Below are 27,506 nucleotides of genomic sequence, written 5' to 3' on the forward strand. Positions count from 1 at the left end.
CAAGCCACCCACATTGATTTAGGTAAGAGTCCCAGCTTCTAATATAATGACCCGTCATTGATGACATCTTAATCTTATCCAGTGACTCTGGTGAAATCAATATTGCAACCATTCTTCTCTCCTCGGAGGACATCCCCAAAATATCATCCTTACTATCCTCCTCCTTCTTCAGAACTTGAGCCTCAAAGAAAATCAATTTGGAATTAAGGTAAGTGGAAAAAAAATTTTAACACTTGACTGAAAAATACTATCATTAAAAAAATCCACTTTTTTTGGTTGCCTCTTTTTTTGTCTTTGACAGTCTTCAGGACAAAGAGAAGTAATTAGGGAGACTAAATAGAAAGGTATCAGTGGGTCCAATCACAATTACTTCCAAACCCGCTGCTGCTTAGACGAAAGCCACCAGCTCACAGTAAAGTCAGAGAGGACAGCTCTTCAGAAAAAGCACTCTCTGATAACCTTCGCCTCTTTTACCCGGGCACAGAAAAAGATGAAGAGTAATGTGTTACAAGCAGGATAAATTTTCAGACTTCAGTATCCAGACAGGTGAGCGGGCAGCTCCCGGGGAAAATGCCACTGACTCTTTCGTCTTATTTTAGAACAAGAGACTGCATTACTATGGCAAGCCTGGTGTGCAGGGTTGGGCTCCCTCGTCTCCCTCTTTGGGGTCGTCTTCCCTGGACGTGACTCCGGTTTAAGTATCTCATTGCTCGTGAGAGATGCTACAGAGCCCCGGTCCTGGAATCAGACGCCCGTGGCTTTGATTCCAGTGGCCCCACGTGCCAGCTCAGTGACTCTGGGAGGCAGCAGTTTGCATCCAAAGCCTTAGTATATTCCCTACACTTTGACCATGCAATTCTACTTCTAGGAATCTGTAGTAAGAAGATAAATAACGATGTTCACGGTGATGTGTGCACAAGGTTGTTCTTGGCAGCATTATTTACGAAAGCAAAAATTTTATTAAGAACTAAGTATCCAACAGTGTGAAACTAGTTCAAAGAATTAGTCTAGGTCATCCAAAGGAATTCAGACTCTAATACAGTACAGTAGTGGTGGTTTAATAACAGTGAAAATGTTCACAAATGTTAAGTGCAAAAAGAATATTGCAAAATATATGTGTCTACGTGTACACTAAAAGAATGACTTTGGGGGAAGCAGTCCACGTCTCAGCCTGTTTCCTCACGTGGGAAACGGGATGCAAATGATGAACGCAAGCAGCAGTCGTGAAGATGAGATGAATATACGTGAAACACCCGGTGCCTAGACCACGCTCGGTAAACAGCAAATGCCACTTAGGTTACTGCTATCATTGTAACAGTGCGGGAATTCGTAAGGGGGCTACAAGCAGATCTGGGTTCAACCGCTGGCCTCCTCGCTGGCCAGGCGGGTGACGGAGGAGGACGTGCAAGGTGAGCGGCCAGCTCCGGGACGGACAGACCCACCCCAATGGCCCACTGCTGCTGGGACTGTGAGGTCAGCACCGCGCCCAGGCTGCGCTGAGAACACCAGGTAATCCACAAATGACGGGCTGAACTCGAGGCTGATGCTTCTCCCACCACTACCTCGGTTCTGAGACACATACTTAAAAGTCATAAATTCGGAAAATTCACATTTAGTAGGTATCTTAATGTTACAGTTATATTTAGAGAGACCCCCAAAATGCTTTTATGCTACAGGAGCATTCAAACTTTCTCTATTTCGATACCTACCAGTGGCATTGTCACTTGGAGCCATTTCTTCTGAAGGGTGTGGGGGGATGGTCCTTAACAACTAACTTTGTAGTAAATATACTGAGGCTGGACAGTAGCTCGGAGAGGACAAGGTACTCACTAATGACCCACATCTGGGACTAAGACTTCTTTCCTTGCTAGGTTGATCCCCCTTCTGCATGCCCCCCTCAAAGCCCCCAGGCCCTGGAGCTGTGACCCTGGGTCCCCTGGGGTCCCATGCTTACCTCTCCTCCGCCCACTGTGTCACCTTCTGCTGGGCCGTCTGGCTGCTGTAGGCCAGGCGGTCGGGGCCGCTGCTCGGGGACTGCCGCTCCGGGGACAGCTGCTGGCGGAGCTGCTCCAGCTCCCGCTCGTACATGAGCCGCTGCTCCTCTAGGGCACTCCTCTTCTCCTCCAGGTACTGCTTCTCCAGCACCTGGACCACATTCTGCACTGGGTCTGGGGAGCCAAGAGACAAGGCAAGGTGTGTTCCGTGATGGCTATGACAGGGCGGCCCTCGGGTGCTTCTTCCAGCGAGAATTCTCTCCCTGCTCCCAATCTAGCCTTTCCAGATACTTTCTCGTGGCCCAGGGGCCCTGCTGGATCAAATCCTCCCCGCTGCCCTTCTGCTAACACTTCAGATGAATGCCTTCCATGTACACATTCCCCAGATCTATGGGCTTCTTCACTGCAATGAGCTCAACTCTCGTGTTTCGACAGATCAGTACTTCACTATAAGCAGATGGGAGAGGCGACGGGCTCTGACCCACTAAGAACTTCAGGACATCTGAGCTTTGGACAGAGCCACACAAGATTTCATCTTTATGGTAGTCAATTTCGATGCCCATCTGGCATCAGTTTTAGTATATGGCGATGGGTTTGTATTTCTGATTTTAGCCACAAATCTCATTACTCCTGGATTTCTATCATGGGGGAGCATATGCTTGGAGACAGAGTATCTGGCCTGCAATTTCTCAGGTGCTGGTGTCCGGGAGGGCAATTCACTTGCAAGGAGAAAAGAAAAAGAGAAAAAAGGGGAGGGGGGAAGAATTCACTTGCAAAACAACAGGCTGTTCTTGACTTTTTGCCTTTACAGATCAGAGATCGGCTACATACATGGTGAACAAGTAATCGGTTGTTCGAAGGGGCCATGACCACGGCCAGCAGTGACTGTGGTATAGGCAGGCAGGGGTCACTGCTGAGGCCGGACATTAACTTGGCCATGACCGCTGCCCCGGATGCTGTGGAGAAGGCAGGCACTGACCACACGTCCACAGGAGAAAGTTACCGACATCTCTAAGTGAGCAGACTGCAGGGGAACAATAGGCCAGACATCTGGACGGCGAATAAGAAAACCAGCATCCCAGTAACTATCTCCTTGACATGCACGAGACGGGGAGGAGACGCACGGTCTCAGACTGGCCTGGAGCTCACACCTTTGCCTGTTATTCAACTACTGCTATTTGTGCTGTCTCCTCACAGACTGACTCTCAGCTTAATTTCCAGGACAGAGTGGGGAACGGAGAGGACAAGACGAGTTTTCCCATCATGCAATGATGGTTCCTGACTGACTTTTCCAGAAGCCCCTATCTATCGACTAAGTTTAAATTTAATTTAAGATTTAAAATTTAAATTTACCACGTAAATTCTACTAACCTTCTATATAAGCAGTAAAAGAGATAGTATGTTAGCTTAAAAAAAAGGTTAAATTATAGAAAGCAAACAGTAGAAAGCAACTCAAAACAAAATCACTAGATATCTACACAGAGTACAGGTGAGTTGTTTTAATAAGAAATGACAACCACAGGGCAATAAGAATTCTACCAGCTACTGGCCTCCACCCAGGTAAGAGGCACTGCACCCTTCCCATGCACCACCTCATGAAAGCTTTGCAACACACCTGATGGTGGGTATATTCCTTTTAAAGATGCTGCCCTAAGATCACAGAGCTAGTAAGCGACAGAGCCGGGTTCTGAACTCAGATCAGACCTAACTATCTGGCGGTAGGACATCAAATTTACCAATAAACTGATACAGTATTCTTGTTTCCAGTGTTTTGCTCAGAATTAGTACTCTGTTAAAAAGCAGATTTTCTTTTAAAATTACTGTTCTTTTCAGGTATAAAATTCTAAAATTCAGCATTTTTTTTCAAAGCAGAAATAGTTTTCTTCACAGAGTCCTGACAGGGAGTCCCTAAAATACGCCACCTGAAAATCTGATGGAAAACGAACTCCTAAAAAAATCCCAAACTCTTAAACACAGACCACGGCGAGGGAAGACCTCTTCCGCAGAGTAAGACATCTGTGTACTCTGAAATGTTAGAACTTCTGACCTTGCCTTGTAAATTGGTGAAAAATACATGAATAATATGGTGAAGGAGTCCGAAAAAATTTTAAATGTAAGGGCTAGAGAAGAAAAGCTGTCTCAGAATTTTATAAAAACGCATGTCTCAAACAGTACGTACTTTTTCTCTTTTAGGCTCTAGGTTTAAAAAAGGAAGGACGGGGTCTTCACCAAACATTTATACTTCCCCGGAGCCTGGTTTTCAAGGGCCCTACCTTAGCGTTCATACATCTCTTCCAGGGAGAGAAAACCGGAGAATATACCGTTTTATAAAAATTAATATTCTAAGACTTTTGCTAAAAGACACCGGGTAAGATATTTAGTCCTTGTTTCTGCTTGTTAGTCCATGGTGTGTGGAAACACACCCGATCCCAAATGTCTGGGAGGATTTCACCCCGAGGTTCCATGCTAATGCGGATGCCACGTGACCAAGGCTGCTTTCAGCTGCCTTGGCAGATGCCATGACTTAACGCCGTGACATAACTGTTCTCCAGGCTTCGTCAGTGGCCACAGACCAAGAAGCAGATGCAGATGAGGGAACAGCTCAAAGCATCCCTCCCCGGAGCCTCCCACCGGTCAGCCCTGCCCCGGGGCCCGGGAACAGACCACACTGGACAGAGCCCGAGTCAAGACACAGAGGCTCAGATTTCGTTCTGTCTGTCTTACCTGTTTTGAACCTCTGATTTCAACACAAGTCTTTCTCTTACACATATCTGATGACGCTGTCTTTTCAGTCAGCCAGGGTCAAGCCTGGACCACTATACAGCATGTTTTTAAACAGATCGTCCTACTCAACAGCTCAGCCTGACTCTGTGATGTAGCCTAGGACAGAAGCCAAAGACTTCAGCCTATTCTCAGCCGACCAACCACCAACATTTGGCCACAGTTTCTTTTTCTCCCCATCAATTTCTTCCTCTTGAACGAAGGGATTTAAAACTCAGTGAGCTTGGAGCCCAAGGCCAAGCCACCAACGCGGGAGGTGTTTTAGGAAGAGAGAAAGGACCACATGACTATGGCATATAGCATGTTCCTCTTTGCTGGTTTACTCTTTATCTGGCACGTAACCATGTAATGTGCTCGGACTTATTTATCTGTCCGGAGAATGGAAAAGAGAGGTGCCAGCAGTAGAAGCTGGAGGGCACTGATGGGGTAAACAATCGGTTTTCATTCACAGCCAGGTGCCCGATACACTAAACTGAAGGGAAGTAAATCCTTCGGGAAAAACAAAAAACAACTCTTAATCCCAGAGGGAATGAACTCAGTGACTCTTCACCAGCCCTCCACTGCTCTTTCCTTTACAGCTACCACGGACTCTCCGAAAACCCCTAAGTGCCTCTTTCTCAGTCTGCAGGAAGGACACACTATCGTCCACAGATAACTAGATTGGCTTCTACTCTTAATCCCAATAAACTGGGTTTTAGATCCTTATTTCGAGATTTGAAAGTACATCATCCTCGTCTCTGCGATGATGCAGGTCAGTCAACAGCGTCCAGTACAGAGTCCTGCACCGCTGAGCTCCCAACGGTCACCCCACCATTACCACCAGGAGCAGCAATCCCAGTAACACTTCTGGGCCGGCGGCAGTCCAGGGGAAGGACAGGGTCCAGAGCTTAACCAATGCGAAGGCAATGGAGCTGGGACACGGGGAAGCAGGGGTCATGACTTAAAAGGGCACACGCCTCAATCAGGGGCACGGAGTGCTTCTGTCAGGTTCCCAGTCACGTGAGTCTGACTTTGCCAGAGCAGAAGCACAAGCATCGGCCAGCAGCACGGCCAACAAGCAGTCAAGCTCCGCCATGCTAACGCCGATCCGTTAAAACCTTTATCCCAGCGCTGGTGGAGGAGCTTCGTCTGAAACCACATGAGAGGGAAGAGAATCTTCAAATAGGACCACCAGGGGGACGACCACCAGGCAGACAGGCTTATGATCGGGAAGCCACCTAGCGACAGAGGCGAATTCCATGAACACGGGCGCCCCCCATCCCCGCCCATCCCTGCCCATCCCCGCTCTGCCCTGCCCCGGCGGTTTTGGGACTAAGTCACAGCACACCGGAGGGAAGCCCCACTTACACGGGGAATTGGGGAACATGTGGTGGGGGGGACACACTACTATGAAATAGATGAATCAACACTGGGGAGGAACAAGGCTTGATCTGGAAGACAAATGGTAACTCACGTTAATACCAGGAGCCAGGCCACCGGTGACTAATTAATTGGTTTGGCTAAGAGGACTGGAGGAATTAACAAACACTTACCAAATACTCATCAGTGATTCAGGGCTCTAATATAAATATTATAAGAACGTAGTGACAATAAAATTAGGAAGCTGTGATGTGGGATGATAGATGACTAAATGGATAGCACTTGGATACTCTGCTGCTAGAAAACATCTAGAATTCTGTAATCTCATGTAAAGAGAGAAGGTTCTTCCCAACACACATTCCTGCACCTGGGGCTTGGGGCCCACACCCTCCTGTCACACCCTGTATCCATTCAGGGCTCCCAAAATTACTCACAGGAGACCTGCTGCTCAGGCACGTCGGAAAATGGCCCATTAATGTGATTCTGATGTCTGAACATCACTTTGGAATGTCTTTTGGGATTCCTCCCAACTGGGGGGAGCAAGTAGCAGGGCGGACCGCAGCCTGATTTCTAGCTGTGGCCCAGCCTGCGGTGCAGAGTCCAAAGCCGCAGAGGCTAATCTGTCCCCCTAATCTCATGGACGTTCTTTTCTGGTGGTGTTCTATATTCTCCGTATTAAACACATCACACCTGTTTTTCCACCTAGCCTTTTCTTCATACCTCATTTTCATAACTGAGGAGAGGGGATCCTTGGGGCTAAAAGCCCAGAGAGATAAAAAGGTCAATGTCTTTATTCCTGCAGTGGAATCCCCAATTTGATATGCCAGAGATCTGACTGACATTCTCCAGCCACACTTACATTCTTCTCAGATAGGCTGACCCAAAGACAGAGTGCAAAAGTCAGTGCATCCCGGGGAGAGCCCCGCTGGGAGACTGAGATGCTCTCCCTGCACCGTGTCAGGCAGAGGCTCCCGGGGTCCTCCCAGGTTCAAGGCAGGGATCCTTAGGTATTCAAAGAACTCCTGATTGGGAAAGTGAGATAAAACAAAGTCCAAAAACAAACTTTCTCAGATGCTCCTGAAGGTAGCCTCAACTATATTTCCCTGTCAGATAGTTCCGGTCCCAGAAATGCAGCCTTGTGCTTGGTAGGAGAGGAACTTTCCTGTCCTGCTGACAGACCAGGAGCTGGAAGAGAACCCGCAGACTTCTGTAACAGGCATCAATGTGGTATGGATTTTACCAAATGCATGTAAGTGTGTATGAAGAAAAAAAGGCGTACCTTTTAGATACAGAGGGAAGAATTTTAATACAAACACTGAAAACTTTCTGGAAAGAGGGAATCTAGAAATAATGCTTTGGAAATCTCTTCCTTAAAAATGTGAGACAGGCTGGTGTGTAAGTCAAGCAAAGAGCCTATAAAGCCCTTCTTTGTAGGATCATTTTTGTAAAAGCTACCTGGGCTTACTAAGTAAGCTTCTTCGGTGGCATAATTTCCAATTGAGTTTTTAGCAAAATATTGTGACCTTTATCTCCCCATTAGATTGCATTTGAAATTCCTGGGTTTAGACCCTGCTGGGGATTTCTGTGCTCGGAAGGATTCAGAAGGGACAAACTCAGCAATGGAAACTGGAAAAGGAATTCCACCACGATCCTTCTGTACTCTAGGGCTGCGGATATGTTACCAAAACTGACTTGGGAACAAGGGATCTCAAAACAGGGACCGTCCACTTCCTAATTATAATTGAGGGAGTAGACCAGGCCCTGGGCTACTTTCATTAGCCCCTCCCCAATGGCCTCTGTAAGAAATGAGCAATTTGGGGCGCCTGGATGGCTCAGTCCATTAAGCATCTGCCTTCAGCTCAGATCATGATCCTGGGGTCCTGGGGTCCTGGGATGGAGCCCAGTGTCCCTGCTCAGTGGGGAACCTGCTTCTCCTTCTGTATCACCCCCCCCACCCCCCGCTCATACTCTCTGTGACACAAATAAATAAAATGTTAAAAAAAAAAAGGAAATTAGTAAGGTTTGTGTCTTAATTTCAGAACGACATCTCCACTATATCAAGTGCGTCCCTGACTGAACTTCGTGATGAGATGCAGCTGCCGAAGACGCCGGGACCGGAGGTGGGCTCTTACCATTGCTATTCAGGGTTTTCATGATAACTTCCATCTGTGCAAATTCGTAGTTGTAGTCTGGCTCTGACGAAGCTTCGCTGGCTGCGTCCAGGTCATGCTCCGGCGGACCCGCCTCCTTTTCAAAGTCTTTCAACCAATCTCGCCGCTTCCTCTTAGGTAAGTTAATTCTGCGGGGTTTTCCATCGTCAGAGAAAACGGACTTGTTTTATACTCCGATAACAGAAAGAAAAAGTTCACGACAATATGAGGGAACACAAAGATGTTACCTAAAGAAGTGGTTATTGCCCCACAGGATCCGATCACCGTGCCACAGCTGGGTGGCGCTGCAGACAAGGGTGCCGTTGACACAGGACCTGATGGAACACGGGCGACAAGTCAGCTCCCCGGGAACAAGCACACGACGCGGCCCCAGGAGCCAAAGAGAGAAACGGGCAAGTTTCTCTTGACAGATGTATTCTACTGGGGCGCCTGGGTGGCTCGGTGGGTTAAAGCATCTGCCTTCGGCTCAGGTCATGATCCCAGGGTCCTGGGATCAAGCCCCACATCGGGCTCTCTGCTCAGCGGGAGCCTGCTTCCCACCCCCCCTCTGCCTGCCTCTCTGCCTACTTGTGATCTCTGTCAAATAAATAAAATCTTAAAAAAAAAACCAAAATACCAAACAGACGTACTCTACTAATTCCTCAAGAAGAAATAATAGAATTGTAAGCACTATCAAAGCATGTGATCCAAGCAATGATGACCAAGGGCCCCCAATAGTGCTCACAGACGACAACAAGGCATAATGTCCTCCTGATGGAAATAGACACAAGAATGCCTACAGAATGCTCTTGTCCAGATCTGGGCAGAACCTGATCAAGCTTTTATATCTAAATACCAATTTAGGAACTGCGGAAGGTGGTGGAGGACGGTATGTGACACCATGGTATGCAATGAGCAAGATGGTGAGTGTGGGAAACAGCCAGGTATTGTCAACAAATAAATGCAAGGAAAGGTGGGGGGGGGGGGGAGGAAAAGAGGGAGGGGGACCTGCAGGCTAAAAGAGACACAATAGCCAATGACAATGGTTGACTCTTACTTGATCCTGATTTCAAGAAACACCTGAAAACGAACATTTATGATACCATTGGGGAAATCTGAATACTGGCTCAATATATGAACAGTAGTAAGGAATTACTTGTAATTATTTCAAGTGTGACGGTACGAAAGCAAAGTTCAAGAACACTTGTCTTTTAGAGATACAAGCTAAGATATTCACGGATCAAGTTGTATCTGGAATTTACTTTAAAATAACGCAGAGGGAGGGGCACCTGGATGGCTCAGCAGGTTAAAGCCTCTGCCTTTGGGTCAGGTCATGATCCCAGGGTCTTGGGATCGAGCCCCACATCGGGCTCTCCGATCAGCAGGGAGCCTGCTTCTCCCTCTTTCTCTGCCTGCCTCTCTGCCTACTTCTGCCTGTGATTTCTCTGTCAAATTAATAAATAAAAAATCTTTAAAAAAAAGGGGGGGGGCGCCTGGGTGGCTCAGTGGGTTAAAGCCTCTGCCTTCGGCTCAGGTCACGATCCCGGAGTTCTGGGATCAAGCCCCTCATCGGTCTCTCTGCTCGGCAGGGAGCCTGCCTCCTCCTCTCTCTCTGCCTGCTTCTCTGCCTACTTGTGATCTCTTTCTCTGTCAAATAAATAAATAAAATCTTAAAAAAACAAAACAAAACGCAGAGGGGAGGGAGGCGACGCGGAGGGTGTGTAAATAAAACCAGGACAGCGAAGCGTTCACTTTCGAAGCTGGACGATGGATATACGGCGGCGGCTCGTTACACTCTTCTTCCCACTTCCTACATCTGATGCTCTCCGTAATAAAAACAGGGAGAACATGAAAAGAGGACCAGGTTTAAATCCCAAATAGCTACCAAACAAACTGTAAAAACAAGACAAACAACTGGAGATGGGGGAAACAACCCCGAGTCTCTGCTTTCCGGCACATCCCATGCCGCAGATGGCGTGCACCGTGTCTCCGGGCTGGCTCTGGCCTACGCGTCTGCGACTGTCTCAAGCAAATCCTGAAGCCGCAGCTCTTCCCCATCTCGCAGCTTTGCTACAGCTTACTGGCTCCAAGGGGCTAGGAATCCAGCGGCTGTGGATAACTCACTCTAACAGACCTCACAGGATATCCCGATAATCGGAAGATCTCGTCAACGGATTCTTTAACACGGTCAAAGCCCTGCCACTGGGACTTTTCTTAGGGGGAGAGGAAAAGTCCTCCAGAACTTTAAGTGCCGATAACTGTCGTCTTCTTACAAATGCTTCCTTCATTTAATAAAAGAGATTTTGCTGGTATTAAAACAATCAGGAAGAGAATTAACAAAAGTTTAATTTGCTAAAGAACTATCAGTTTGAGGGAGAAAAATAGTGATTAGTCTTCTGAGTTTTAGTTGTTCAATCAGTTACTTTTCTCACAGAATCCATTATCTGCTCCTAATCTTACAGGACTCTCCAGCTCTGACTTAACGGAGTAAGGAGAGCGCGTGCGTGAAGATAAACCTTCCTTCGTAGTCATACTTCAAGTTTAGGGACTAGGTTTTTTTGTTGATAAAGAAAGCCCTGGCAATACCATCATCTCAAACGGTTTTCATCTGTCATACATTAACATGATAAACTTTGGTGTCTATCTTTTACACTAACATGTTCCCTTTATTCTGGCCGATGAGAATGACTCTCAACGCTAACTCAAGCTTCAAAGGTCTGTGTCCATCTATTCGGAATTACGGACTCATTTATTCCTCTGCAAAACGTGGGAAATGAGATCAGAATATATATGTATATCTATACAAATATATGTATTTTTGCCAGAAGGATGATGAAAGCTGTTTTTTGGGGGAAAATGAATACTTACCTCTTTGACCTAAAAAACAAACATTCATTACTTGAAACAAATGTTTCAAGGAAAACATTTGCCTTGTTTATGAAGGTATCTAAATAATATATCTAGGTGTATAGATAGATGGGTATCTAGACATCTAGACATATCTAATGGAACTATAATCTAATATCCAGGAATAGCAGTATGAAGAAGAGAAATGTGCCCCCCAGTGTCCTTTATTATTTTAAACTCTGAATTATAATTTAAAAATTCAGTTCCTCATTTTCATTAGCCATATTTCGATACCCAAGAGCACTGCCTCACTAGTGGCTGCCGAACTGGTCTTAGCAGATGCAGAACCTTCCCCTTATCTCAGAAAGTTCTACTGGGCAGTATTATTGTAGAACAAAACTAAAAACAGTTCCAGAGCAAATGAGAAAGGACTATAATAACCTTTGCCTTTTTATGTGTTGCTAACTTCTGTGATCATCTGTATCTTTAAGGGAACCTTATAGAGGTGTGTGCGTGCACGTATACACACATGTGCACACAACCACGCAAACTTCTGAACACGCATATAAACATCACTTTGCCATTTATAGTATGCTCTTATTACAATACTATAAAGAAAAAGTTATGGAAACTGCCTCTTTTGGTAATGTACCCAAGCCAAGAAATTAGCATAAAAAGTAATTTCCAAGTGGACATATGCCTGGGGTACTTGTCAAGAAGCAAGTACAGAATGTGTTTGCTACAATTCATGTCACCCAGGCCACGAGACTCCTACGGAGAACTTATTACTGAAGCTGAGCCCACCTGTGGAACCACACGTGGTTCCAGAAAGCAAAGTTATCAGCAGATACGACCAATAGGCAGGCTGAAGCCCCAACAACCCCAGAGATAGAATTTTCAAACAAAGATGATAAAATAAGTAAAAATCTAATTCTTAAAGGCACACAGTGGAGTAGACACAAGACTCTCTCAATACAGACCAGGCCTACCAAAGAAAGGGCTTTCTAAACTTTTATAAATGGAAAACAGAGACACTGAAATTAAACACTCAATGCAATGGTTAAGCAACAGATAAGACGTCACCAGAGAGCAAACGCACGGACTTGAAGACAGACCTGAAGACACAGTGACTCTGCTTTAACCCCATGTCCCTCTCTCGCGCTGTCTCCAAGCCAGTGCCCGTCTTTACAACCACGACTCTCAGCCCACTTCCTCACCCCCATTCTCTCCTTCTTGCATTTGTTCCTTCTATAACCATAACTCCATGGTTCCTAAACATCCCAAGGCTGCTACATCCAACAGAAGCTTGTGAATCTCTATTCTGACCTCTTCTTCCTTATAGTGTTCTCCTCCCTCAGCCCCCATCTTCTATCTTTGGCTCTCAGACTCCCTTGTCTCTGGGCTCCTGAGACAATCCCTAAAACACTAGTTTATTGCCTCCACTACACCCTCTGGATCCACTCTGAAGACAGACAACACCACTAACGGCCGATTCTGCATTGTGAGTGTAACTCTAGATCCCTAAATCCAATTCCAACCGGATCCATCCACACTGATATCCCAAGGACACCTCAAATCCACAGGATTCCAACCTGAATCCATTACCACTCATTACCCACCAACCTCCAAGCCTGTCCTTCCTCTAGTATTCCTTATTTCGGCTTAGGATCGCCACTGTTTATGTAGTCTCCCAAGACAGAACCGTGTAACCATTGCTGACTTCACCTTCTCGTTTACTGTCCCCAAGCACATCACTAAAGCCGGCTGATTCTCAAATCATTCTTGAATACATTTTGTTCTTCACTTCTTCTGCCACTTGCTGTGTTCCCATGACAATATCATAATAATATCTTACACCAGAGATCCCTACCTCCAGTCCTGAAACCCCACACATTTCCATAGTGATCAGATCTGCAGGAAGAAGCTCTTATCATCCCATATAATCACTGTTGATTCTGTACATTCTCCCCTACCAGGCTTCGAGTCCCTACACTTCGGCATTCCCAGCACAGAGCCTGTAGCAAAGAATCCTCAATGAATGCACTTCTACCCCAGGGGGAGGAAAGGAGGAGACTGGGCAGGATGAGGGAGGGCAAGGAACAAAAACGTGGCACTGGAATTGGATATGAGGAGATTTACTGATTAAAGTTATTTTTAGATAAGGTGTTAAAAGAGAGTATGATCCAATCATACCGTACACTTTAAATATATGCAATTTTGTCGATTAAAAACCAGAGTATTAAAAAAATCCAGAGTTTCTAATATAGGGGAATACAGCATAAGGCAGAAGTCTACTTGAACTTGGAATAAGTAAAAATTAAGGAATAGCATCATTTCACCATTAGCTATCTTAACAATTATATCACTATAACACAAGACCTAATAATTTTCATGAATCATGTAGGCCATCATTGTTATTCTCAGTTTGTCATCACCTGGAAATTGATATGGATAATATTAATAGAATACTTTGAAATGAATGTAAAGTTCTCCTCATAAAAATGAGTATTCTGGTCACAATGTCTGTGTGTTAATGAATATTGTGACACGACTTCACATGAACTTTATACTTGACCGTAAAGTACTTCAAGGCAGTATTTAATAGAAATCCAAAAGCAAATATACTGTCCTGTCAATTCTCAAATTTTTACATATTATAGCCTGGTTTAGGAATTTTTCATACAATGGAGTTATGTGATAACTGCTTTATGTACAATGTTGTACACTGAGTTAACGACTAACTTTATTCAGTGTTTGCATGTGTCAGGCACTGAGCCAAGTGACTTCTGTCTTGCCTACGTTTAGCCCTGAGTTTCACATGAGGAAACTGAAGTTTAGACAAAAGTGTCTCATCAAAGGTCACCCAGCCAGTCCAGACACAATGAGACACCCCAAAGCTGGCGCTCTGAGTGCTGTCATACAGCCCCCCGCAATAGGAAAGAATATCCCCAAGATCCCAGCGACGTCTTAACTCTGATATAACTGAGCCGACAGACAGAGAGGGCCAGTCCGCTCCTTCAGAAAATCAGGCTCGAGATATGTGTGGTGGACATTTACTTCTCTTACCTTGCATTTTCTTTCGGAGTAAGAGTAACGTCGCCGTCAGTCGCGATGTCTATCTCACAATGCTCGGCCTGAATTCCTATCCCGAACAGCTGGATGTCCTGTGATGTATCTGCACCCACCCTTGTGTGGTCCTAGTGACGGAGAGTGGAAGAAAGAGAAAAAACCTGCTCTTACAAGTAACTCGATGCAAATTTATCCCCATAGATCTGAGGAACCCAACGGCATCTGCACGACAATATTAAATGAATCAGATGGGAGAAGCAAGATATCTGGAGCATTACAGAGCCAAAGCTTACCTTAATACACTACATTTTAAAAATATTTAAACACTATGAAGAAAACACTACCAACCAACAGTGATGAGATATGATTTTACAATATAAGGGAATCGGACTTGACAGGAGACTATCTTGAGATCCCATGTTAACCTGACAGGTTACTAGTTATGTGCCCATGGGCAAGCCACTTCACAGGCTGAGCCTGCCTGCCTTCCTCCTTTCCCCGTCCTCCCCTTTTCCACCCAAACCAGGAAAATATCAGCAACTTGAACTGCTTAGTAGGATTCTTTCAAGGACCACCTGAGTGGACAGTGAAAATGTTCTGAAAATAGCGGTATGAATTCAAGAACCACTAACAGTAGTTTCATGGAAAATCATATTTTTAAACATGTTAATTTTTAAAATGATATAAGTGGGGTGCCTGGGTGGCTCGGTTAAGCGACTGCCTTCGGCTCAGGCCATGATCTCAGGGTCCTGGGAACGAGCCCCGTGTTAGGCTCCCTGCTCAGCAGAGAGTCCGTTTCTCCCTCTGTCTCTGCTCCTCCCCCTGCTCATGCTCTCTAATAAATCAAACCTTAAAAAAATAAAAATAAAAATAAAATGATGAAAGTAGTTGAGTTCTGAATACCAGTATTACAGAGCACTGTAGCTTGTGGGTTAGAGAATGTGCAGATGAGCATGGTTTCAAGTATCTCAAACCCCAAACATATGAGGACTTATCACTCCCATGATGCGGTCCACAGCTCATCCCTTTGTATTTTCTATTGCTCTAAAAATCATTGAGTCACCACAACAGTAATACTTCCCTATTCAACAGAAAGCCTTGATCTTTCAAAATTAGGATTTTGGACACAATTCCTTATGCCTTAATCATGTCCTAAATGAAGAGAACTTAATTCCATTAGTGGACTCTCAGTAAGTCAGGGGCTATTTGCACCAGATTTATGTCTCTGGGAAAAAGGAGAATAAAAAGGGTAACAGAAAACAGACTCTTCTCTTCAATTCTAGCTTATTTTCCACTGCGTTTTTATATTCACTCCAGGCAGATCAGAATCCTTAACTAGGCACCTATTTATTTTTTAGCAAGTGGGTAATACCCCTGCATTTAGAAATTTAGGTGTGTGGACAGTTAGATAAGCTGCCTTCAAGATCCCAGGTCTCCAATCCTTGAGAGTTATTTAAATACTGCCCCATATATTTCTATATATTCATATATTCTCTCTCTATATATATATTCTATATATTCATATATTTCTCTATATATTTCTATACCACCATTAACTCAGGAACTGTGTGTGTGTGTATGTGTGTTCATGCTAAAAATCCCCTATGTCTTTTGGGGTACCCCATATCAGTGTCCATCAGGTGCCCGACTTCAGACAGATTTCTTATTTCTCACTTAACAAAATAAGCCAGCATTTCCAAAAGTGTGGTCTGACAGAGAAAGATAAATACCATATGATTTTGCTTTATGTGGAATCAAAAAAAGACAAGCAAACAAAGAAAAAGCAGAAACAGACCCATAAATACAGAGAGTAAACGGATGGTCGCCCGAGGGGAGGTTTCATTCTCAATGGCAACCAGACCACACTACCCATCCTCTTACTTTTTTTTTTTTTTTTAAGATTTTATTTATTTATTTGACAGAGAGAGAGAGATCACAAGCAGACAGAGAGGCAGGCAGAGAGAGAGGGGGAAGCAAGCTCCCAGCTGAGCAGAGAGCCTGATGCGGGGCTCGATCACAGGACCCTGAGATCATGACCTGAGCCGAAGGCAGAGGCCCAACCCACTGAGTCACCCAGGTGCCCCCCATCCTCTTACTTTTTTTTTTTTTTTTAAGATTTTATTTATTTGACAGACGGAAATCACAAGTAGACAGAGAAGCAGGCAGAGAGAGGGGGGAAGCAGGCTCCCTGCTGAACAGAGAGCCCGATGCGGGGCTCGATCCCAGGACCCTGAGACCATGACCCGAGCTGAAGGCAGAGGCTTTAACCCACTGAGCCACCCAGGCGCCCCTACCCATCCTCTTACTTTTAACGGGCGCTGAGCTGGACACAAAAAGCAAAATCATGGGTACAGGCACCCAGATTCTAATGGGAGCTGTACGTGAATCAATCAGGACTGCAACTGTCTATTTATATGCTCTCCTACCTTTAAATAATAAACCAGAAGTTCGTTGAGAGCAGGGTCTGCATTCAGGTTGACTAAGTAGCACTTGTCATCCCCGACCTTGATACCCGATGTCTCCAGGGAAATCCCCATACTTTCGAGTTGTCGTTGTCTCTCCTGGGCACAAAAACAGACAAAACCGGGGAACTCTATTTGTTGCTCTAGCCACAAGAGGTATCCATGGAAAGTTTCGGTCACTGTTCCTGGGGATGATGCCAAAGAAATGACACATTCCAACCAAGTTTATGGAATGTTTTAAGTGTGTGACATCTTGAGTCAGTGTTATCAGGGTGCTACAGAGGAACCAGACACCACTGTCCCTATAAGGGGTTTACAGTCTAGGGAGGGGATAAGACCACATACCTAAATCAGAAGAGGAAGGATGGAGAGGAACACTGGAGAGGAACAATGTACTATGGGGCTTCCAAGGAGGGAGACAGTGATGGGTTCAGAGACCAGGGAAGGCTTCAGAAAAGGATATATTTGAGATGTTTCTTGCAGTATAAGAATTTTACAGGAAGAAAAGGGGCAGCAGTAAGGTAGGAGGAGGCTGTTCTAATGGAAGGCACAGGAAGGTGCAGGAGAAATTCTGGGCATACTGCAGGATCCCAGGTGCCGAGAACCCTACTCAATGTGGAAATGTCATGGGAGAGACGGGGATGGAAGAGCAGGTGGGTTCCTGACTGCAGAGGGCCTTGAATCCACCCATCCATCCACCCATCCATCCACCCATCCACCCACCCATCCACCCATCCACCCACCCATCCACCCACCCATCCATCCAAGAGATATTTAAGTCTTAGGTACTGATCTAGGACTAGAAATACAATAGTGAACAAAGTCCCTTCATTTGTGAAAACTTATATTCTAGTGGAAAGAAGACGACCATGAAAAAACAGACATGTAAAATACAGAATTTGCAGCAGTGATAAGCCCTGTGAAGAAGCACAGAGCAAGGAGAAGACACAGGAAGTCAGGGGTGGGGTGGGGGGGGCGTGAGTGAATGCGTGTGTGTGGGGGCGGTGTGAGTGAGTGCATGTGTGGGGGTGTGTGTGTGAGTGAGTGTGTGTGTGTGGGAGGGCATGCGTGAGTGCATGTGTGTGTTTGTGAATGACACCTATGAGAAGGCTCAACTAGGTCCCGGTTACTGCTTTCAAGCTCCCTCACCAGGACGCTCCACTATTTCCCAGTGGTCCGTGGGATTAAAATAGTCACAAAAGGCATCGTGTAGATTCGTGAGACGCACGCACCAGTGCAGCATTAGTCCTTGCCTTACATTGGATCTCACGTAAAGTTCATGTAGCATTTTCTCATAAGCCCAAGGAATCAAACACAATGAAAAAAATGATGATGTGCTGTAAGTCATAAATTCTCTGCCAGTCAGTGATGTCGAATGCTGTGCCAGGTGATCCCAGACCACGAAACGGAAGAGGAGGACACATGCACAGTGTTTCCTGCAGAGCACGTCCGCGCCAACTCGGTGCTCTCGGCGCTTCTGGCAAACACGTGGCCCCAATGGCGGTTAATGAAAGATGATGAAGTCGGCCTCTAACCCCGACCTTTGCGGTCTCGTTTAGCAGAAAGAGGTCCTTACATGACTTTCTGAGGATGATGAGTGGCTACACAGAAAAGACGGCAAATGAAAAAATGTCACAAGATTTCAGGCCTGAATTATCAAGCTACCTGTGCGATTTCTTCTGTTTTCCTCAGCTTCTCTTCCCAAGTCACTGTTAGCTCTTTGATCAGCTTTTCAGACTCCTCGAGCTTCTCTTTCAGTTCAGGGGCCTTCATAGCCTTGGAAAGGAAACCAGAGATAGCGGATGTTCTAACTTTTCCCACCATTATTTATTTATTTTATTTTAGTATTTTTTAAATATTTTATTTATTTATTTGACAGACAGAGATCACAAGTAGGCAGAGAGGCAGGCAGAGGGAGAGGGGGAAGCAGGCTCCCTGCTGAGCAGAGAGCCCGACGTGGGGCTTGATCCCAGGACCCTGAGATCATGACGTGAGCTGAAGACAGAGGCTTAACCCACTGAACCACCCAGGTCCCCCCCCCCACATTATTTATAAAACAATCCCTTACTGTCCTTCGTAAGTGGCTATCAACAGTCCGCTGGAAGCAATTAAGTCATACGGCGTCAGGGCAGGCTTTAGATCTTTATTAATTAAAAGAAGTGTCGGAATACAGGACAGCTACTCTTTAAAGGAGAAAATGAAACCAGCATCCTGAATTAAACTGATATAAATCATTACAGAGTAATTTTATCCATCATACTTAAATATCACATTTAAAGATCTTTTTTTTTTTTTTTCTTAAAGTAGGCTCCATGCCCAACATGGGGCTTGAACTCACAACCCTGAGATTAAGAATCGCCTGACCTACCAACGGAGCCAGCCAGGCACCCTTCCCATCTGAAGACCTAAACGATGCTATAACGTTCGTCGTCAACATAGAAACATAGGGAAAAAGAGGAACTGAAGCAGACTCTTACTCAGCGAGACAGAGATCAACACACACCACCAATAAACACATCCCAGGGAGAACCTACCAGGAAAGGTGAAGAAGAAGAATTCTCATTCATTTTAAAATTTGCCTCTGGATCATTTAAAACTATTTCTCTTATTGGTGGTAATAAACTTTGCGTAGTCATCACTCCCTTGAAAACAGGACCTCTGGGCAAAAGGCCAGCAATTTCCCTCTGCGTTAGCTCGGTGAGGGTAACTAAGGGTCCGGGTACAGGTATGTACATGCCGCTCAAACACTTTGGGACCTGTACTTGGCAACAACATGCTTCCACACCGTACAGCAAGAGGAGCCTCTGCAAAGCATAAGCCCACGAACAGCAAAGACAGCAGACTCGGACAAGAAATCCAAGTGGCGATGACATGTACGGTCCCTGCGGTTTCAGAGTCTCACGGTGCTAACCGTGGCTGAGAGTGACATTCAGTGCTGGGGACAAGGAGACACCCAGGAGAGCTCTATCTGGGCGAACCTTCTGCGGCCCCTCTTCTGGGGCGTGGTTCTAGCCATCCGGCCTAGATTACTGGTCACGGTGGAAAAGCGGATTCAGAGACAAGAGGAAAGAAGTAGCTCATTCACCTCTACATGAATTTCAGAACCACCACACCTGCCCCCCAGGATCATGACTCTCTTCAAAGTTTATCAGTGTTTTGATCTTTCAGGTGTTTCGCTACCATTCTTGGCATCACTAAAAGATGACGCTTGACGCACTGAATGATCGTAATCATGGCAGTAACGGAAACTAGCAACGTTTGCTGAGCACTCACAAAGCTGCCAGGCGTCATGCTAAGTGCCCTCCAGTATCAATGCTGCCCTAGGGTTTAGGGATGAACACAATCGATAAAACAAGGCTTCCAACACTTCAGAAGCCCACAGCTGGAACAGCTACAGTACAACTCCACCATGACCAACGAACAGACCGTTCAGATCCCTGGCTCTGACTCCTTTCTGCCCGTTTATCTCCATCTCTTACTACTTTCTTGACTAGATACAGTTGATAGACAGATAGATAGCCTGGTACAAAGTGCTCAAAAAATAGTATCTATCACCCTTTCCCCCCACAGCTTAATACTGTCCTGACCAAAGAGGGTTCTAAGCAGGTGGTATGAAGGAATGTGACCTCAGCAGCCCGAGGTACGCACCCAAATGAGGCACGGGCCAGCACGCAACGTAAGCCCAGGCACTTGGCCTTCATTTCAGTCCTATTACCTATTTCAAACAAGAGAGTGCCTCAGCCATCAGCTTACTACAAGCAAGTTACTTAGAAGAGCGTGTGTTTATTCAAGCTGGGTAAAGCCAAGGAAACATGGTAACCATGAGAAATGACCCATTTTGTTTCCTGCCAGGAGCTGATACACATTTAACAAAAAAAAAAAAAAAAAAGGAGATTTCTGAATTGTTCCTAACATTTATCTGTCTTCCCTGAGGAAGAGATGATACATAACCAACTAATCTGAAAATTGTAAGGCCTATGGGTGCATAATTTACACTGTTAATAAAAACAGGGACGCCTGGGTGGCTCAGTTGGTTAAGCCACTGCATTCGGCTCAGGCATTGATCCTGGAGTTCTGGGATCGAGTCCCACATCAGGCTCCCAGCTCCACAGGGAGTCTGCTTCTCCCTCTGACCTTCCCCCTCTCATGCTTTCTCTCTCTCTCTCAAACAAATATAAAATCTTAAAAAAATAAAAATGAAAACAACACATCTGGGCGCCTGGGTGGCTCAGTCAGTTAAGCATCTGACTCTTGATTTCGGCTTGGGTCATGATCTCAGGGTCCTGGGACTGAGCCCCGTGTCAGGCTCCACGCTCAGCAGGGAGTCTGCTTGAGATTCTCTCTCTCCTTCTGCCTCGGCCCCTCCCCCTACTCTCACTCTCTCTCTAAAATGAATAAGCAAATCTTTAAAAAAGAAAAGAAAAGAAAAATGACATATTTGATCCTTCCGGTTTCACGCTGGGTGAGATCTGCAGCCGATGGCTGACTGGTCGACTGAAGCCACCAGTGAGCCAGCAGCAGCCCCTACTCTTAGTCGTCCGCTTCCTCAGTGGCTGGCTGAGCTCCTGGGACAGAAGCCTGGTATGACTCACGCTGTCTGCACTGCGCTTAGCGTGCAGAAGCAGCCAATGAACACAGAGATGCTGAATGGCATGGAGATGACCCAAACCCGCAGGTCAAGGACACCCTTCCCTGCTCCAGTACCACCAGCTAGGGACGCGCGGAGACAGGGAGCCCCGGGCTGGTCTTACCTCAGCCTGCGAGAGCTGCTCCTTCAGCTTCTCTACTTCCTCACGCAGCTCCCGGATGACCTTGGCATTGGGGTCCTCGTTCACGACAGCATGGTTAACGATCCTTTTGGCTCGATCTGCGTATCGTAAGGTGGAGAGGGTCTCTTCGTAGTTGTCTGCTGCCGGGCTGATGGTGGCTATCATAGAGGTCTGGCTGTTGCCTCCCAAATTGTCCTGCAAAATATTTCCAGTAGCATGTTAGGAAACGAGCCCCACTCTGTGCACAACACGCAGGATGAAAGCTGAAAACACGCGTGAGTGACATTCTCTGTGAGCAAAGGGATGTGTTGTGGAAATGGGTTTGTATTTCACAAATAATTTTATGCCAAGGTGTGGTTTCTCTATAGTCACAACAGTGCCTGTCAAGCAGCACTGCCCTGGGTTAAGGAGGGCAACAAAGGCGCATTTTCACTCTGCATTCCTGGGAACGAGGAGCACGGCGTTGTCGGGGGCGGCTGCGTATTTGGCTAGCTCTGCACACACCTTTCCGCTGCCAGCTCTGAAACTGGCAAGTTTTTGTTGGAAAGGAACGCTGGAACAATGAATTACCTTAAGAAGCCAAGTGAGGACTGAATCTCGATAAGGCACAAATTTGTTTTTACCCTTGCCAGCTGCCTGGTCAGCCAGCGATGATATAACCAACCCCAAGGTTGTAAGGGATCTGCCGAAAGAAAAAAAAATTTTTTAATTAGCTTTATAGAATATTTACATTGTTTCCATAAAATAATATTCATTCTAGGGAGTAAGTATAAAATATGCAGAACAAGGCCTTAAGTTGATACAATCAAGTGTATGTTAATTTGTCAAGAAGCTGAGAAAAACAAAAAAGTAACTCCATTCATTTAAAAGAATGGATTTAAAATCCCTGTACACAAGACCTATGACACAGACATTTCAGTACCTGGAAACACACGTTTAATAATCACTCCAGAGACTTCTAACGGACTCTGAATATTATGTTGGGAGTCTGAACCACTTATTCTTTGGGGCTAATCTGGACCATTGGGGCCTCTCATTTTGTGGTCCATCGTAACCATGTAACTTGAAGAGAACTTTTCTCTGCGAGTTACAGGGTATATTCTGCTCATCTGGTAAAGCTCGCAAGCTTATTTCACAACTCGGTGTGGAGTCTGTACAACTGCACAGAACAAAGACCCACCCAAGCAGAGGACAGCATATGGCTACTCTTTCAACACCTGCTACACAAAGGAGCACTGGGATCCCCTGAGAGCTACTTAGAAACACAGACTCTTGGAAGCCTCCCCACGCCTACAGAGTCAGAACCAGTTAAGGATATTTCCAGGTGATTCACAGGCACATTAAATTTCAAGAAGCCCTGGTTGAACAATGCACAAAGTGACACATGGATTTAGCTGCCCAGGCCCATGATTCTCAAAACGTGGTGCTGGGATCGCAGCACCAGCAAGACTTGGGACCCTGTTACAAATGCACATTCTCAGGCCCCACCACACCCCAGACCTACTGACTCAGACACTTGTAGTGGAACCCACCACTCAGTGCTTTAACCAGCCCTCCAGGTGTTGCTGGTGCAGGCTGGAGCCTGAGAACCACTGGTTGAAGCTCATGAGTGTTCCCTGGTACTTAATACATGTTTTCCGCACCAGAGAAAAGAGCACCACAGAAACAACAGATTTGTGAAACTGAGGGATGAAGATCACCCTTGCGTCACGGTTGAGTGCCAAGTGCACTTTCAACAGGAAACCAGAGTTTAGCATAAAAGACTAGTTTTCTTTTTAATGTTAACAATAGACTTCCATGAAATGAGTTGAAAGAAAGCATGTTTCTCACAAAACATAATCTTAAAGGTGAGTCATTTGAAAAATCACCGAAATACAAAGGCAAAATCAAGGGGTAGAAAACGACGCAGAATTTTAAATGACAGCCATTCCTGCAAAGTGGCATAAATATGTACAATACAACTGACAGATTCACAAGTTAAATCCACCCCCAAAGGAAATGAAAACATTTGCCCACACAAAACCGTGTACATGAATTTTCATAGCAGTGTTAGTCACAACAGCCAGAATGTAAAAACCACCCAAGTGTCTGTCCGTCAAATGATGAAGGGACGAATAAAATGTGGTATGTCCTCACAATGGAATATTATTCAGCCACAAGAGAGGATTCTGATATAACCTACAACATGAATAAACCCTGAAAAATGCTGGTAAGTGAAAGAAGCCAAACACCAAAGGCCAATGTCCTGGGTTGAAGAGTGTCTACCCAAAATTCATGTTCAGCAGAACCTCAGATGTATTTTTTTTTTTAAGATTTTATTTATTTATTTCAGAGAGAGAGAGAGAGATATCACAAGTAGGCGGAGAGGCAGGCAGAGAGAGAGGGGGAAGCAAGCTCCCTGCTGAGCAGAGAGCCTGATGCGGGCCTTGATCCCAGGACCCTGAGATCATGACCTGAGCCGAAGGCAGAGGCTTAGCCCACTGAGCCACCCAGGCGCCCCTCAGATGTATTCTTATTTGAAAACAGGATCCCTGCAGATGTAATTAGTTAAGATGAGATCATACTGGCTGAAGGAGGGCTGTAATCTAACGACTGGTGCCTTATAAGAAGGCCACGTGAAGAAGACATCCAGGCAACAGGGGAGAGGCCACGTGAAAAGAGAGGCAGAGATGGGAGCAATGCATCTACAAACCAAGGAAGGTCAAGGAGCTTCAGCAACCACTAGAAGGTAGGAGAGAGGCATGAAACAGATTTTCCCTCTGAGCCCCAAGAAGGAACAAACCAGGCCAGTTCCTTGATTTTGGATTTGTGGCTTCCAGAACTTTCTATTGTTGTAAGGCACCCAGTTTGTGGTAATCTGTTACCACACTGGGAAACTAATACAGCCATCTACTGATGCCATTCATACGAAATACCCAGAAGAGCTGCAATCTGTAGAGATGAAGGTAGTGGTTGTCCAGGGCTGGGGGTGGTATGACTGGGGAATGACATGGACACAAGCTTACTTTGGGGATGATGAAAATGTTTTCAAATTAGATTGTGCAATGGTTATACACTCTGAACATAATAAAACTGCTAAACTGTACATTTTAAAATGGTAAAGGATGTGTATGTTAACTATTTCTTAATATAGTTGTTTAAAAAAAATTCAAGTTCAATCACTCCATCAGTCCTCCCGAAGGTAACAAACTTAAGAAAGAAAATGGCAAAAATAAACTATTCAGACTACATCAAAATGAAAAGTTTCTGCACAAAGAAGGAAACAGTCAACAAAACTAAAAGGCAACCTACTGAATATAAGAATAGAGTCGCAAATGACATATCCAATAAGGAGCCAAAACAACACCCAAAGACAAATAATCCAATTAAAAATGGGCAGAAGACATGAAAAGACATTTCTCTGAAGACACACAGACGGCCAACAGACACATGAAAAGATGCTCAGCATCAGTCATCTTCAAGGAAATGCAAATCAAAACTACAATGAGGTATCACCTCACACCTATCAGAATGGCTAAAAGTCAAGAAACAAGCATTGGTGAGGATGTGGAGAAAAAGGAAGGCTCTCACAGAGTTGGTGGGAATGCAAACTGGTGCAACCACTGTGGAAAACAGTAGGGAGGTTCCTCAAAAAAATAAAATAAAATAAAACAGAACTATCCTACTACCCAGTAATTACCCTAATGGATATTTATCCCCAAAATCCACATGCACCCCCATGTTTATCACAGTATTATTTATAATAGCCAAATTATGGAAGTAGCCCAATTTATCCAGCCCATTTATCCAGATAAATGGATACAAAGAATATATACACAATGGAATATTACTCAGCCATAAAAAAGAAACGAAACCATGCCAGTTCCAACATCATGGATAGAACTAGAGAGTATAATGTGAAGCGAAATAATTCAAAGAAATATGAATGCCATACGATTTCACTCATATGTGGAATTCAGGAAACAAGATGAGCAAAGGGGAAAAAAAAGACATAGAGAGAGACAGACAGACAAACCAATAACCAAACTTTTAACTCTAGAGAACAAATTGATGGTCACCAGTGGGGAGGGGGTTGGTGGCATGGGAACTAAAGAGTACACTTATGATGAAATAAAATTATATTTAAAAAGTAAGAAAGTAGCACATGATATATATGAAATAGAAGAAAATAGGAATTCAATGTTAAGGCAAAATCACATTTCCGCTTATAGAATATAGGGCATTGTTCACATTTTGCAACTCCTGAAATAAAATTTTCAGGTGAAAACAATTCTTCGAACTCTATCAGTTTTTAGTACTTAAAAACATTAGAAATCACTTTAATTGATACAGACTATAAAAAGCTCCATGACTCCAAGGTCAATACTAGCAATTCTCGAGTAAACAGTGCCCTTTATGTGCAAACCCATTCTGGGCTGGTCATGTATTTTTCATCACTGAGGAGACAAGATCTGACTTTGTCTGGTGGCAACCGCTCCTAGTTTCTAATTCGATAGGGCGAGGAGTAAAAAGGGAGAGTTCCTGGCACTCCTAAGCAAGACACACAAAAAATTAAATGAGGGCTTTAAGAGAAAAAGAGAAAGGGCAGCAGAGCATCATCACGGCCCACGACACCACGTGCACGCTGCGTCAGGACATCCCCTCAGCACGTCCACCACGTCACCACGTCCAGCACGTGAGCCACAGGGGAGGGGCGGGGCAGGGCAGACATGATCACGTGACTCTGGGGCTGGCCAGGCTTGGTCACGTGACTCTGTTTCCTGCATTTCGTGTTCTGTAACTTAACCATTTAGGGAAGCTTATCACTAGTGGACGCCTTTTACCTGATCGTGCGCACACGTTCAAGACAAGGCCTCTGTCTCAACTTGCTGTCCCCTTGCAACAAAAAGAATAAAACTGCAGGGTGAGGAGACTTCCCCGGTGGGTGGGAGATAACCACGTCACCCAGTGACCAGGGAGCCATGCCCACCCCTCCCTGCGACCTCCCACCCGGGAGCAGTGATCCAGGGGCTTGGCTTGCGGAATCTCAGAAACTGCGTGTGAAAACTGAACAGGGGGTTTACGTATTTTAACATAACTTCATTCCTAGGGAGCTTAAGAATATAACGAAATCACAAATTATGGATCCCGCGACTGCTGTCTTCTCATGCTGGAGGCAAATGGGCAGCTCACAGGTTTCCAGGACAGGGTGGGGCTGTCTGCCCATCTGAGGGGCTGAAAAAATTGTCCCGGGAACCTTTCTGTTCTACCAAAGTACAGCTCCTTCCCTGAACCTAAGGGAGGTGGAGATAGTAAGGCAGCTCCTAACCTTTGGGCAAGTTCTTGGGCTGGGGTGGTGGGCACGGAGTAAATGGGGAGGACAGAAGGATTAGGCTAGGGGATAACGTTTATGAACAGACAGCCACGTTTTAACACTGAAATTTTAAAAATCTACCTACCTACTATAACAACAGAGAATTTGACATTAAGAAGAAAGTTAAGAAAACTAGGACGCTCAATAACAAAATAAAAGCAGCCCCAATAAGTACAATCAATGAGAAAAATATGGACATAACTATTTTTTTTTTCCTTTTCTGCACCTTCCCCCAACCTCCATAGTTTCCCTTGAAACCCTACGCACCAGATTCCTTCCCTTAGGAGTGGATATGATGTGATGTCAGTTATCTGTACTCTCCGGGATGGCTTTCAAATATATTATTTTACCTATCTTCTAGTGATCTTTGTCTAAGGTCCTAAGTGCAGGAGTTATTAAACTTTGCTAGAGTTCCCTAAATGTGTATTTCTCTATCTCTTTCTACTTAAGGGTTTGATTGCTTTGAGAGCGGAGACCATTCCAGATCGTACCATTATTACTGTGCCTGGCTTGCAGAAATCAGTCAGTCAGTATCTGCTGAGTAAAACTGAGTCTAGAGTACGCTGAAGAACATTACATGGTTCTCTTTCTAAAAAGGACTGATTCGATGCTGGCTTTGGTACTCTCTGTGGATGTTTGAGAGAAAAAGGGAAATGGTATCCCCTCTGCCTTTTTTACTTGCTAACAGAGCCCTGATTCTACTGGGAGGCTTATGCTGGGCT

General features: G+C 45.2%; 1 protein-coding gene across 2 annotated transcripts in view; it reads right to left on the bottom strand.

The window, feature by feature from the left end:
- Nucleotides 1-27,506, bottom strand: part of KIF13A (kinesin family member 13A) — a 199,194-nt gene that overhangs the window by 42,191 nt on the left and 129,497 nt on the right. The window contains exons 10-18 of one of the 2 annotated variants that reach the window (XM_080806363.1): nt 22,002-22,113; nt 21,414-21,626; nt 18,328-18,438; nt 16,627-16,761; nt 14,198-14,328; nt 8,533-8,619; nt 8,267-8,433; nt 5,873-5,992; nt 1,955-2,168 (exon numbers count right to left, since the gene is read on the bottom strand). In XM_080806363.1, the coding sequence (XP_080662489.1) occupies nt 1,955-2,168; nt 5,873-5,992; nt 8,267-8,433; nt 8,533-8,619; nt 14,198-14,328; nt 16,627-16,761; nt 18,328-18,438; nt 21,414-21,626; nt 22,002-22,113 (1,290 nt within the window). The remainder of the gene's footprint in view (nt 1-1,954; nt 2,169-5,872; nt 5,993-8,266; nt 8,434-8,532; nt 8,620-14,197; nt 14,329-16,626; nt 16,762-18,327; nt 18,439-21,413; nt 21,627-22,001; nt 22,114-27,506) is intronic. The other variant, XM_080806364.1, reaches the window with a different exon arrangement.

This window comes from Martes martes (assembly GCF_963455335.1).
Source record: "Martes martes genome assembly, chromosome: 6".
Lineage (NCBI taxonomy): Eukaryota > Metazoa > Chordata > Mammalia > Carnivora > Mustelidae > Martes > Martes martes.